We start from the raw sequence: 14,467 nt of genomic DNA on the forward strand, positions 1-14,467 counted from the left end.
ATGCACATGCAATAACGGGCTTTGCAGCATTGAGTTTATTATCACAGGGCAAAGAAACTTCCTGGAAAACAGAGCACTCAGAACAGCCGACAAGCTCTTGAAGGTTTATAAATTGCCAGTGGAAAATAAAGGAAGAAAATAACCACACCTTCTATTGCAATTGATTGGTACTCAGAAACCTGGTGTTACCCTCAGGGTAATTCCAGTAGCAGATAAAACTGTACAAGACACAGAGTCCCTAATGAAATTCAGAGCTGTCGATTGAGCATTACAAATAGAAACCAGTACTGTTACAGTTGTTGAAAAACTGCAGGCACAATTGTCAGAACTGTTTAAGAGCCGGCAAGAGAGTAATTGAAGAATGGAAAGATTTAGAGGTGGTTCTCTCTTGGAAAACACATTGTATCAGGACTCATAAAACCTGAGAGCCCTGATCCTGACTGCCACTAACTTGTGATCACAAAGAAGTGTCACTAACTAGCTACACTATGCCCTGAGCCTCTATAGGCTCAGCTTCCTTACTTGGAAAAGTGTGTGTGGAACGACTTGAGAAATTCTAAGATTCCCTCCAACTTCTGAAATATAATGATTCCATAGACTGTGGTTCTATGCAGCAAGAGAAAGATATTTGTAACCACTGTGCTGAGTAGAAAAATATAGAAAATTGACTTTTTCTACACTATGTTTTTGTATTTTATCTTTTGACTCACTACTTTGACCCCCAAGATTACAAGGAAATGAAAAAGCAACCTTCCCAATGCTTATATAAAATCAGACATCTCTCAGCCAACAATTGTTTTTGGAGAGGCCATAACTCCTGTGTTGGTTTCATTTACAGCCACACTATTAATTACATTCTAACAAGACTTGATCAGCTGCCACCCATGCCTTTGGATGAGTTCATAAAATGCAATAAAAATGGTTATTATTTAAGATCCAGGCAGAAAACAGAGGCAGAAGGAAAATGTTAAAAAAAAAAAGAATAAAAAGATTTTAATGATAATTTCAAAGTACTATTGTGAGAAACAGATGTGATTTCCCACAAGCACCGTAGAGACTTGATTTATGTGTAGAATACATTGCCAAGTGATAGACTAGTAACCAAAATGAAAGTCGACAATGCTGAGACATATACAAATATGCCAAGGTAAAAATTCTATAGTAGAATAGAGCAACTTATTTCCAGATACTACAAAAGGCCCACCTGTTTATTTAAAATTCTAGTTTTGACAGTTTTGTGAGTCCCAACACCTCTATGCTAGGGTACCTGAGAAGGGCAAGGGAGAGCTGATCTGTGTATTTACCTTTTCAAAGTTATCATTGTTCTCCTTCCCTATACACTCATGAGTTACATGATGTTTTCCTTCTGCACATTTTAATGAACATCTTCTACCAGCACTGTCAGAAATAATGACAGTGTTTATCACAGAGAACGGCAAACTTGTCAGAATGACGCTGCAGTAAGAACCCTTTACTAGGTATTTCACTCTCAATATCACATGGATTCGTTTTTAAAGGTGATATTGCTGAGGATGTGAAAATTCTCAAATATCAGTACCAAAGATAATAGGATTAATGCTTGGAGTTTGTTCACAATCCTTTCAAACTATGACTAGGGCCCAGGGATTAATGAATTCCTGTGTGGTGGTGAAGCAAACACTGTGAGTTCAGAAACTCTTTTTGTCAATTTTGAGCCCAGAGAGAAGTGAGTACATGATTACAGACTGGACATCAACCAGCATAATGGAGAGAGAAGACTTTCCCGAAAGGAAGATGGACTGGCTCCACTTTTTGCTGCCATGAAGCTTACTTATGTTGAGTGCAGCAACACCATCTGTGTGTTTTTCTCAACAGCTACTTTTCACAACTTTTTATAATATCTTGAATTCATTGCTAGTAGAGTCTGAAAGGCAGTCAATACTTTTAAACTGTTCTGTTTCCAAAATTCACCTGAAGAAGAGTAGAAATTGGTGCAACCCTCAGAAGAGCAATCAGCACTACTGATGAAATCCTGAATTCATGAGCCTTCTACCCAGCAGCACTAGTGTTGACTCTTTACCAAAGCTTATTAAGATAAATGTGTAAAGATGTTCAATATGGAATATATGCATCTCCCTGGAGAAGGGAATGGCCTTTCACTCCAGTATTCTTGCCTGGAAAATCCCATGGACAGAGGAGCCTGGCAGGCTACAGTCCGTAGCGTCACAAAGAGTCGAACACGACTGAGTGACTAATACACGCAATGTTTTAAGAATGAGGAAGCTCCTGATTGTCTGATTTGCAAGGAGTTATAGAAATAGGACTAAAATGACATTTAATCAACTACAAATAGCATGTAAGACTTTATTAATATAACATTGTGATGGAGCATGTGAGAGTTAGAGTCAGAAAGATTGGGTTCAGATCCTGCCTCTGCCACTTCTTGGCTTTGGGATCTTAGGCAAGTTATTTTCACATCACCGGGTATCAGTGTCCTCAATCATGAAATGAGTAGAATAATATTCTTTACTTTATCATGAAAAGATTATATGAGGCAAATTACTGAAAATAGGTTCCAGTGCCTGGGACATTGTGCTCAGTAATGTTGACCCAGTCCCAAGGGTTTCACGTATTTCTCCTCAGTAACCTAACAAAACCCTGGGAGGCAGATGTTATCATCCTCCTTTCAGGAAAGATCCAGCAGCAGAGACTCAGAAAAGTCACCAAGTCCACATAGCTAATAACTGATGGAACCAAATTCCTCCACAAGACTCCTGACTCCTACGTTTAGGGCATTTTGCGCTAGAGTAGAGATGATAAGTTAAATACCAGACAGTCATTTAGCATTGGTTTCTAATGACGCAGTATCACAGCATTATTATCTTACCATCGTTGCTTTATGCACCTTCTTTTTACTGCAGTAAGTCAAAGGATAGAGGATATTCATCTTTCGAATCGTGGAATTTGGACGGGTTCACTCCTTGGGGGTTCATGATGTCATGTGAAGAATTCATGAGCTATACCCTAGACTATTACTCATGCTGGTTGTTTTTCTCTGTTATTGAAAGACCCAAATCAGTATCTTTGAGAATAATTACTCTGTTAAAAGGCAACAATGACTCCATCTTATTCCTTATTCTGGGCACTAGATGTCACACTAAGTAAAGTTTTAGAAGTTATTCTTCAAAGTAGGGTGTGGCATAGAGCCTAAAACTTAGCTAAAAAACCATAGATTTATATTTCTAGTAGAATGTTGTAAAGATGTACTTTCACTAACAAAAGAATTCAGAAAAAAAGAATTGTTAGTTAGAAAATACAATTGGAGGAACTTTTAAGTATGTGCAAATCTATATATTGATTATACCTAAATAGAGCTCTGTGTGTGTGTGTGTGTGTGTGTGTGTGGTTGAAGTAGCAGCCTATTGTCATGTCCGTTCAACAAACACATTCTACTTATTATGCACATAAAATGGTATTTCCTTGCTGAAACAAAGAGGCAGATGGTGTATATATATCCATGATTGTTTGTGTTCTGAGATGGTGAGAAGCACTTCTTCCCTAGGAAAAGATTCAGACATGGTCCTAACCTGCAAGAGGTGGAGAAGGTGAAAGAGAATGTGATCACAGTGAGGTTCGTAAACTGTGAGTGATCTCGGGGAAGGATGTGAAGTCATCTCTCTTGAACGATTTCCACAAAGAAGATGTAGCAATTGCCTCCTAGCCTTCCGAAATTTATTTATTCCTTGGTTTTAGCTCCCAGAAATCTAAATGAGAATCATGGATTGAGATTTGAATGTATGTTATTTCCTGTGGAATATATATGTGTTATATACATATATATATGTATGCTGCTGCTAAGTCGCTTCAGTCGTGTCTGACTCTGTGTGACCCCAGAGACGGCAGCCCACCAGGCTCCTCCGTCCATGGGATTCTCCAGGCAAGAGTACTGGAGTGGGGTGCCATTTCCTTCTCCAATGCATGAAAGTGAAAAGTGAAAGTGAAGTTCCTCAGTCGTGTCTGACTCAGTGACCCCATGGACTGCAGCCCACCAGGCTCCTCCGTCCCTGGGATTCTCCAGGCAAGAGCGCTGGAGTGGGGTGCCATTGCCTTCTCCAATATATATGTATATAACATATATAGTAGGGCTTCCCTGGTGGCTCAGAGGTTGAAGCGTCTGCCTGCAATGTGGGAGACCTGGGTTCGATCCCTGGGTCGGGAAGATCCCTTGGAGAAGGAAATAGCAATTATATATATATATATATATATATATATATATATGTTTTTAAAGGATGTCAAGGAATATGGTCTCAGAATGTAAATGTGAGATAATTACATCCCGTGGGCTTTCCAAGTGGCTCAGTGGTTAAAAAATCCACCCTGCCAATGCAGGAGATGTGGGTTTGATCCCTGGGTCAGGAAGATCTCCTGGAGGAGGGCATGGCAGATCACTCCAGTATTCTTGCCTGGAGAATCTCATGGACAGAGGAACCTAGTGGGCTACACTTCATAGGGTTGCAAAGAGTCAGACAGGACTTAATGACTAAACAACAACAACAAAATTATATCCCATAACTTAAATGTGTTACTGAAACTCCAACAAGTTTCCATTGAAATGCTTTAAACTAATTGAAATCAATTCAAGTCTTAGTTTTGGCAGTTACAGTGCATCTTTTAAAAAAGTAACAATAATGAATTCAAACTGTGTCTAATGATCTACACATGAATATAGTTACATATTTCTGTATGTAATTAATGTGAACATTGTAAATAGTGTTTCCTAATTTTCAGTGGTTTCTAGAGAGTGTATAATTGCCGCGGCCAGCACAAGCAAGAGTCGCACCTGCAAGGGGAGAGAAACGGAGCGTCCCCGCGTGGAAAAAAAAGAGAGAGAGACAAAAGATGGGGTTGAGAGGATCAGACCCACTATGTCTGATGCCTTCCTTTATTAGGCCACGGTATTTATAGGGTAAAGTACGTGACTTAAGACATGTATAGGAATATTCTTTAATCTCAAAATACAATCACCAGACCCCTATAAGTACTCTATCTTTTAAGACATGTTGCAAGAGCTAGACCTCCTGGAGCAAGACGGCCTGGAGCCTTAAGGGCTGTAAAAATTCCTGAGGGTGGCGGGACAGGGAGCTTAGGTCAACGCCTAAGGCTCCGCATACCTGCGGAGCAGCTCCCAGGATTTAACCCTTCACGGGTCGTCCCCCGCATCTCCCCTCTCTTTATTTTTTTTTAAAAGCTCCATAAGGTGTCGATGTTGCAACATGTTTTTATGTATCAGAATTTTGACATGTAAAACTTCTTTAACAATACTACGAATAAGACAAGGAGCCAGACAAATCACGATAAGCACAACAGTCAAAACCGCGCCCACAGCAATTATGCTTCGCCACAGTGAATGCAAGCTAGGGAAGTTAGAAAATAAATTTTGCACAAAATTGTTAACAGCATCAGCAATATTTAAAGTAGCTTTAGGAGAATTTTCAATATCAAGAATTTCATTATGTAATTGCAATAAATCTAGAGAGACATTAGTATTAAACCAAATTCCTTGTAGATGTTTTTTCACCTTATCCCAAGGAAAGTCAGATGCATTATAAGCCTTTTTTGTAACACAAATCCATTTATAATTAGCATGACATTGAATTTTCATGCGAAGGCTAATGCTCTGAACTTGTTCTCCTAGAACTCTAACCACATCATATAAAGCTGATAATCTATCTTCTATTTTTTTATCTATATCTTCTTGTGTTCCCATTACTTTAGTAACATTATATGACAAGGAATCTACAGCATGAGCAGCTTGAATGGATTGTGTTAGAGATACAGAAGCAGTAACAGCAGTTGCTATAAGGGTGATTAAGGATACTATACCCAGAATAATCAGGCTCACACTTTTTTTAGTGCGGCTAAGAGCCGTGTTAATGCGTTGTAGCAATTCTAAAGCAGTCTCGTCATACCAAGCTTCAGTTATTTCAACAGGTAGCATTACAAAAGCAGGTTGTTTTACTATTAAAACTTGTTCTCCTTTTGCAACACCTCTTATGCAATTGGTAAGTATGCAATTAGAACAATTTAAATGATAAATATTTGATGACAATGTTATTTCCATAAGGCCTTGTATCAGCATGAATGGGTAAGGGACACAAGCTCGGGGATATAGAAACCCCGTAACTCCTACATTACCATATTTACTCCCACTGACATTGGGTTGCAAATATAGACTATTACCATGACCAAAAGCAGCCAAAAGTTTCCACAGTTCTGTTTGAAATATCTGAGCAGTGTTTACAGAGAGAATGGGTGGATGCTGTCCTCGATATTCAGGAAAATTAGGCTTTTCCCCAGGTGCCCAATCCCATAAAAAGGTGGTATTGGCATTGTTTATGTTGTACACCGACGCAACCCGGGCTCGACATAAAGTCCAAGGAATGTCTATTCCCATGCGGATGCTTAGATGTTTGTCACAAAACGGAATGTCGAGAGGTCCAGTTCCGTCATGGTGCGATCTTTTTCCGGTTTTTTCATTGATGTCAGAAATAGTCACTCGAGGATAGGATATATCAGCTGACACCAAGTCGTTGTGCTTGTCTCAATGCCTTTTGTAGCGGAGACACCATCTCAGATGGAGGAGGAGGAGGAGGCCCCGGAGGGGGATCGAGACCAGCAACTACGGAAGGAGCATAGGCAGGAGGGAGAAGGGGAGCAGAAGGAGATTTTAAACTGTTACTAGGAAACTTAATTCCTAAGTTCTGCAAGGCAACAGTGAGATTTTTTATACATTCAACTAAATCATCTTTAGATGTTGACGCCCCCTTTTCTTGTGCCAAAAAACCCCAATCTTCTTGATGGTATTTAGCAGCCTCTTCATCTAATTCTGCCTCATCTGTGGAGGAAAGTGAATCATCATTTTCTGGCGGACGCGATAAGTTACAAAAGGGAGGGTCACCTTTAATTCCCTTGGGAACAGCATACGTGGGCTCCGAATCAGGAACATGAAGAGGATTTTCTTCCTGTTTTAATAAATTTCCTAAACGTTTTAATTCATCATTATCAAAATCCAAGCAATCCCGAATTAGTGTCCAAAAAGATAAAGTTTCTACAGGAACCTTTTCAGGGCCATGTAAAGTATAATGAGCCCGAATTTGTTCCCCTACCTTTTTCCACGTCTCTAAGCTCACCGTGCCTTCTCTGGGGAACCAAGGACAAACTTCTTCAATAAATGAAAGAAAATTGGTTAATTTAGGTTTAGAAATAGTAATTCCCCGGTGTTTTAACATTACAGATAGCATATGTACAAAGAGTTGACGACTATGCGTCTGTCCCATATTTATACTCTCAACGATATACCTTACTGCTCCTTCCTTGATAGTCGCTAGTATACCTATATACTCACTCTTTTCGACTTAATATGAGCAGTGGCGAGGAGAAGCTGTCGATCTCGAGCCCCACGTTGGGCGCCACCTGCCGCGGCCAGCACAAGCAAGAGTCGCACCTGCAAGGGGAGAGAAACGGAGCGTCCCCGCGTGGAAAAAAAAGAGAGAGAGACAAAAGATGGGGTTGAGAGGATCAGACCCACTATGTCTGATGCCTTCCTTTATTAGGCCACGGTATTTATAGGGTAAAGTACGTGACTTAAGACATGTATAGGAATATTCTTTAATCTCAAAATACAATCACCAGACCCCTATAAGTACTCTATCTTTTAAGACATGTTGCAAGAGCTAGACCTCCTGGAGCAAGACGGCCTGGAGCCTTAAGGGCTGTAAAAATTCCTGAGGGTGGCGGGACAGGGAGCTTAGGTCAACGCCTAAGGCTCCGCATACCTGCGGAGCAGCTCCCAGGATTTAACCCTTCACGGGTCGTCCCCCGCATATAATACCAGTTGATTCCCACTGGATATAATTAATCCTATATCAGTTTGGTAAATTTCAGTGCTATGTTTAAGACCCTGGTGGTGCAGAGGTTAAAGCGTCTGCCTGCAATGTGGGAGACTTGGGTTCGATCCCTGGGTCGGGAAGATCCCCTGGAGAAGGAAATGGCAACCCACTCCAGTATTCTTGCCTGGAGAATCCCATGGACGTAGGAGCTTGGTGGGCTATAGTCCACGGGTTGCAAAGAGTCAGACACGACTGAGCGACTTCACTTCACTTCGCTTCACTAATAAATAAGGTTAAAATTGATAAAATATGATTCTTTGGGTTTGAGGTTCATCCATATCTTTCTCTCACTCAGGAGATGACGGTTGGTCATTTTAACAGTGTCCTCTATGACTAGACAATTATCTTTGGCTCTCAAATCGTGTTGTGACTTGGGATTCCCCTTCCTGCCATGTATTATTATTGCTTTTGCCTTGGGTTTCAACAACCTACAGTTGCCCAGGTCCCGAGTGACATTTTCCATCTTCTCCCCAGGCCCTGGGGGGAGGTGAGTGCTGTGATGATGGCAGCCCAGGCTGCTTTTCCTTCAAGAGCTCAAATAGCCACTTAAGATATCACTAGACTATCAGCGTTTGTTTTTTTGTTTGTTTGGTTTGAGAATCATGGGATCCTCTAAAGAGGAAAAAATATTGTGCCAAAATAAAATGTAGATAAAACTATTTTTCTATCAAGCCAAGCAGTGTGTGTGTGTGTGTGTGTGTGTGTAGTAGTAGTGAGAGAGTAGATGGGAAGTTCAGCTCTGTATTCACTAAACAGTTATTGATTACCCACTGTGCCAGCTCCAGGAAATACAGGCATTGTCCAAAGATGGAGTAAGATCAGTGCCCCTCACTCTGACTATTCTTGTGTTTGGACTGTTACTGCTAAAGACAAATGTCAGGGCAACTATTGTGTGCCCTTCCTGGTTTTCCCACTGGCTTGCCTTTGGATCTTGACATGTCTCCAGACCGGGCTGTCACACACAGAGACTGTGCTAAACAGATGACTAGCGCTTTGAAAGAGCTTGTTAAGGTGCGACTGATTTCAGTTCAACAAACAGTAATTGAGCACCTGCAATGGGATAGGCATGCAAAAAATCCAAGCATAAGGATGCATGCCCACCCTGAGAGACTTAGAAAAGAAGAAAGAGGCTAAGACAGGAATACCGTTCACAGATAATATCTTGGGCGGGGAACCCCAGGTTGCTCATTGGATAGTGTGAGAAATAAGGGAAAAATAAACCTTTACATGTGTTTATCTTATTTGCTCCTCACAACAGCATAGTGGAGAAACTGAGTCACAGAGAGGTTGAGAACTTCTCAAAAGTCCCCCAGCTAGGCAGACGTGAAGCTGAGCTCAGACTGGAGCCCACGCCCGAGGGCTCATAAAGTCTGTGCTGTTAACCACCACATTCTCCCACAACTGGGCTATTGACCTCCAGCTTACAGGAGGACATGAGTTATGGAACCTGCAGACCGTGGGCTTCTATTGTATCTATGAACTGTATTTTCTTTCCTGACAGGTCATGGATTGACAGCAGTGAAGGAAAAGGCAGGGGCCACCCTCCGGATTCATAGTGTGAACTCTGGCTCTTCCGAAGGGGCCCAACCTCATGATGAAAATGAAGTCTCTCAAAGTGAGTGGTGCGTTTATTTGGGTGTTTCTTGGACTTGGGCTATATTACACCATGTGCGCAAATATAGATTTCCAAGTTCAGATCAGCAAAACAAACTCTAAAAGGGTGTTTTTCTCTTTAGTAGCCGATGCAGCCGCAGATCAGAGCCCCGCAGAAAGCCCACCCACTTCCCCTTCCTCGGGGTCTCGGGGCATGCTGTCAGCCATTACCAATGCGGTTCAGAACACAGTGAGTCATTAGCTGCTTCCTCTGTTTTCCCTGAGGTCTGCCTGTGCCTTCTTTTGATATTTCTATTTACCAGTGACCTAGATACATCAGAGAAAAGATGGCCTTGCTCAAAACTTTTGATTATGGTTTTGTTATGCTTTCTCCGACAGAGTAGGCATAACCTTGGAACCAAGATGATAAGAACAAAATGAAATATACTTTATGTTTAAAAGAAAGGAGCTCCTTAGAAAGAATATTTTTCAGTCTGATTTAACAGTGTCCTTTCCAGCAGCTGCAAGGACAGTCTCTGTTTACCAGGGAGGGAGGGCTGTTTCTTAGAGCTGGGACAGTTGTTTTTCCGAAATGTTCTGTGTCTCTTAACCTTCAATCTGAAAAATTATGAAGTGATTCTAAGTATGTATATACACATACCAGTAAAGAATCAGGAGCATCCCCAAGATGTTTCTAACGTGTTTCTAGATAATAAGACCAACATTCTTCCTCCATCTCTACCTCCCAGTTCCCACTCCTCTCTTTCCTTGAATAGCAGGCTCCTTCCCTGGCCCCTTCCTCTTACAGAAGCTTAAAAAGCTTGTTACTGACAAGACACTGATGAGTAATGAATAAAAGAAGGACACACCCCAGCTGAAATGAAGCAGCTAACTGGTCTTCAAGATCAGAAGAACAGGTTTACTTTCTGCTTTTAAAATCAAACAGCTAGTTTTTCATAAACTATGGCTCATTTCCAATTTATTCATTCATTCACTTTTTTTAAAAAGGTAGTTAGCTCTCATTATATACCAAGAGCTATGCTAGATGCTGGGCATAAGCTGACAGACAAGAGGGCATAATAACATGCTGGAAGATGAAGGCAACTCAACAGTTATCAGATGGAAAGGCATATGAGATGAGCGGGCTATGGACACATATGGAGGCATCTTACTCAGGCTTCATGTCAAGGGCTTGCCAGAAATAGGAAATGGCTGTTCCTCTCCTTGCTACTTGAAGTACTCCAGACTAAGCAGGGAGAAGCAGGTAGCTAATGTGTTTTAGGAGTCAGCTAATATATTTTGGGAGTACAAGTTCAGTATGTCCACGGCAGATGTGCAGAGAGGGTTGTAGAGCTGGGAATTGAGTGGAATGCTTTCATTATCTCTGGTACAAGGAGTGAATTCCTGGTCTCCCAGAGCTACAATCCAGGGCCCTCTGAATCTGTCCTCAGCTTCCTCACATTCCTTTCTGTGTGCTTTCCAACCTTCCAGTTCTCCCTTGGCCCAAGCTCCAGCACCCCACCCCCCACCAAATCTGCCAAAGTCCCTCCATCGTCCAGTTTTATTCTCCACTGAAGTAAGCCTCAGGATGTCAGGAGAAAATAAATTTTAAATTATGCCAAAGTGTAATTGCTGTTATCTCCTAGTCTTCCCAAAATATGTGCATTTAAGAAACTGTTTTCTAGTGTGATTATTGATTGGCTCCCAAATCTGAAAACAAAGTCTAAGTATCTAAAACAGAGATGACTAATAAAGTATATTAATCAGTGAAATAGAATATTGCTATTGAAGTGACAATTTTGAAAAATGGATAATGCATATAAATAATAAAATATAGTAATATTAAAATATGACTTATGCAAACTCATGTAAGGTGAGAAAACACAGATATATGCAGATTGTAACTGTAGTTATGTACTTGGGGTATAGACAAGGTGTTGCAAAGAAATGTATGCAGTTCTATTTATTATGTACAGTTTATCTAAGTTAATCTTGGTGGTTTTACTCTTTTTTAAAAAGGGAAACAGTGGCTGGCAAAGCAATTTGCAGAGGATAACTACATAATAGGATAACTTCTAGAGCCAGAAACATGTAGAAATCAACCTGTCTTATTCCATGAATATACTAATTATAGGCAGTTATTGCTAGTTTCTGAAAGTATGCAAGAGCCATCGAAACAGCCTGAGGGTCCTACACTCTAGGGCCCTAGATTAAAGAATTCCCCAAATTGGCAAGACTGTTTGACATTTTTATAGACTGCTCCAAATAATTCTGTTACTTGGGTTAAAATTGTTTCAAACAAAATCGGGAACTGGGTCATCTATTAATTTTTTGTCTTAGAAGCATACCTATTCACTCACACTAATAAAATTAATCCTTAAAATGTTTTGGTTTTCTTAAGCACCTTTTTAAAATAACATTGTATGTCCTACAAATTATATGATATATGCTCTTCCAAGGAAAAGAAAACAGGATTAAATTGATGATAAGTCTCCTGATGAGAAAAAATTGTGACTTCATATTGCTTTTAATATTTGAAGATAGTGCATTCTAGGAGGTGCTGACTGTCTCGAAATAGCAAAATGTAAAAACCTAATCTCATGCAATTACCTCACTGGCAGGGTAAAAGTGTCTTAACTGGTGGTCTTGATGCTTTGGAATTCATCGGCAAGAAAACCATGAATGTCCTTGCAGAAAGTGACCCAGGTTTTAAGCGGACCAAGACACTCATGGAGAGAACTGTTTCTTTATCTCAGGTGGGATTATGTACTTTTGTGATTTGTTCTTTCAGTCAATAAAGTAAATAAAATTTTATTTATCTTCTTTAATAGATATTTTAAAGCACATGTCAAATTCAAAGACATGAAATAGCAGGGAGTGGAAATTGAAATTTTAATATGCCACTTTCCCCAGCCACTCTTCATGGGATACAATCATTGTTAATCATTGTTAACAGCTTCTCACAGATTCTATCAGAGACATTATGTAGACAGGTTTAGATATAGATATGGTTGTATAGGTAAATATAGCTAAATATATATATATGTATATGCGCATATATGTATACAAACTTTTTCAACCAAATACTAGCATACTAACCAACTCTTTTGTATCTTGGTTTATTAAATATAAATTATACATACTTAATAATTTCTTAAAGATAATTCCACTGATACCATTCGTGTTAGTCCATTCAGCTGCTATAGGAGAATACCATAGGCTGAGGGGCTTATAAACAACGAACATTTATTTCTCAAAATTCTGGAGTCCGGCAAGTTGAAGGTCAGAGCAACAGTAGATTCAGTATCTGGTTAAAGGCCTGCTTTACAATTCACAAGCTGATGTTCTCCCAGATTCTTCACATGGTGGAAGAAGGTGAAGGAGCTCTCTGGATTTCTTTCATAAGGACCTGAATCCTATTTGTGAGGGGTCCACCCTTGTGATCTAATCACCTCCTGAAGGCCTCACCTCCTAATACCATCACACCAGGGATTATGTTTCAACAAAAGAATTTTGGGGAAACACCAACATTCAGTTTGCAGTACCATCATATTCTAGCTCTACCAGGTTCTAGCTCCATGACCTTGAGCAGATGACTTAACCCTTCTGTGCTTCAGATTACTCCTCTGTACACTGGGACCATCAATACCTACTAATAGCTTTGTTGTGCGGATTACATGAGTTAAAGAGAACATGAGTCATAGTTTGCACCCAAGAATGTTAGTTCTTATGATTGTCATTTTTATGTGTCAAGATAATAGGTAAAAATGCTATCTCAATGGAATCTTAGTTTATGTTTCTTTTACTATATGCAAGGTTGGACTTCTCCTGTCACACTTCCAGCTGTAAAGTTTTCCTCCTTGAGAAGTATGATATGAAGAATTTATGTTTTGCTTTACTTACAGTAGCCAATTAAATTAAAAGTAATATTTATCTTATTTTCCAAATACAAAACTCTAATATTGAACTTGCTCCTTCATACAGCACATGCCCAGCTCAGACCCCATAGTGTCAGCCGTGCCCCTATACCTCTTCCCCCTTAAGAGTCTGACATACCAGGTCTCTCTATGTCTTACCAAAATCAGGAGCAGCAGATGCAGGATTTTATAAATTTCACAGGCAGGACAGACAGGTCTTCCCATGACTCAGTGCTAGAAAGCCTCAAAGGAGATATCACTGGAAACAGGTGATCTCAGCTGTGGCAGCTCCTAAGAATTTGATTTCTAGGTGATTTCTCCCTGGCTCTTCCACTGTAGGGGCTTCCCTGGAGGCGCAGGTGATGGGAAATCTGCCTGCAGTGCAGGAGACCCAGGTTCAATCCCTGGATCGGGACGATCTCCTGGAGAAAGGAATGGGTACCCACTCCAGTTTTCTTGCCTAGGGAATCCCATGGACAGAGGAGCCTGACGGGCTACAGACCGTGGGGTCACAAAGAGTCAGACAGGACTGAGCAACTAACACACACTTCCATAATAACCCACATGTAACCAATCTGTTATCATAGCCCTAGTAGAGACTTGGCAGAGTCAGCTAGACCATTAACCTCTTGATCCTTAAAGAAGCAAATAGATTTTGTATTAATCAGGGCATTAACATTAGATGCTGCAAAAATGCAAAATAAAACAAAACCAATAATAGCAATAACAACCCAAGTATCAGTGTGGCTTAGAATGAAAAGGGTTTATCTTTCATTCCCACAGTATAAGCATTCCTGTGCAGCCCAGGGTCAAGAAGATCCCCTGGAGAAGGAAATGGCTACCCACTCCAGTATTCTTGCCTGGAAAATTCCATGAACAGAGGAGCCTAGTAGCCTACAGTCCATGGGGTTGCAAAGAGTCAGACATGACTGAGTGACTTTCACTTTTCCTATATGTATAAATTGATATCCATATATATATATATAGAAATATATATATAGAAATAAAAGATATCTATATATTCATGTA

General features: G+C 40.3%; 1 protein-coding gene across 3 annotated transcripts in view; it reads left to right on the forward strand.

The window, feature by feature from the left end:
• The window catches only part of FAM114A1 (family with sequence similarity 114 member A1), a 71,247-nt gene that overhangs the window by 25,201 nt on the left and 31,579 nt on the right, over window positions 1–14,467 (forward strand). For 2 of the 3 annotated variants that reach the window (XM_068975675.1, XM_068975676.1), the window contains exons 4-6: window positions 9,430–9,543; window positions 9,665–9,771; window positions 12,143–12,277. In XM_068975675.1, coding sequence (XP_068831776.1) covers window positions 9,430–9,543; window positions 9,665–9,771; window positions 12,143–12,277 — 356 coding nt within the window. The remainder of the gene's footprint in view (window positions 1–9,429; window positions 9,544–9,664; window positions 9,772–12,142; window positions 12,278–14,467) is intronic. The other variant, XM_068975677.1, reaches the window with a different exon arrangement.

Source organism: Capricornis sumatraensis, chromosome 7, assembly GCF_032405125.1.
Source record: "Capricornis sumatraensis isolate serow.1 chromosome 7, serow.2, whole genome shotgun sequence".
Taxonomy (NCBI): Eukaryota; Metazoa; Chordata; class Mammalia; order Artiodactyla; family Bovidae; genus Capricornis; species Capricornis sumatraensis.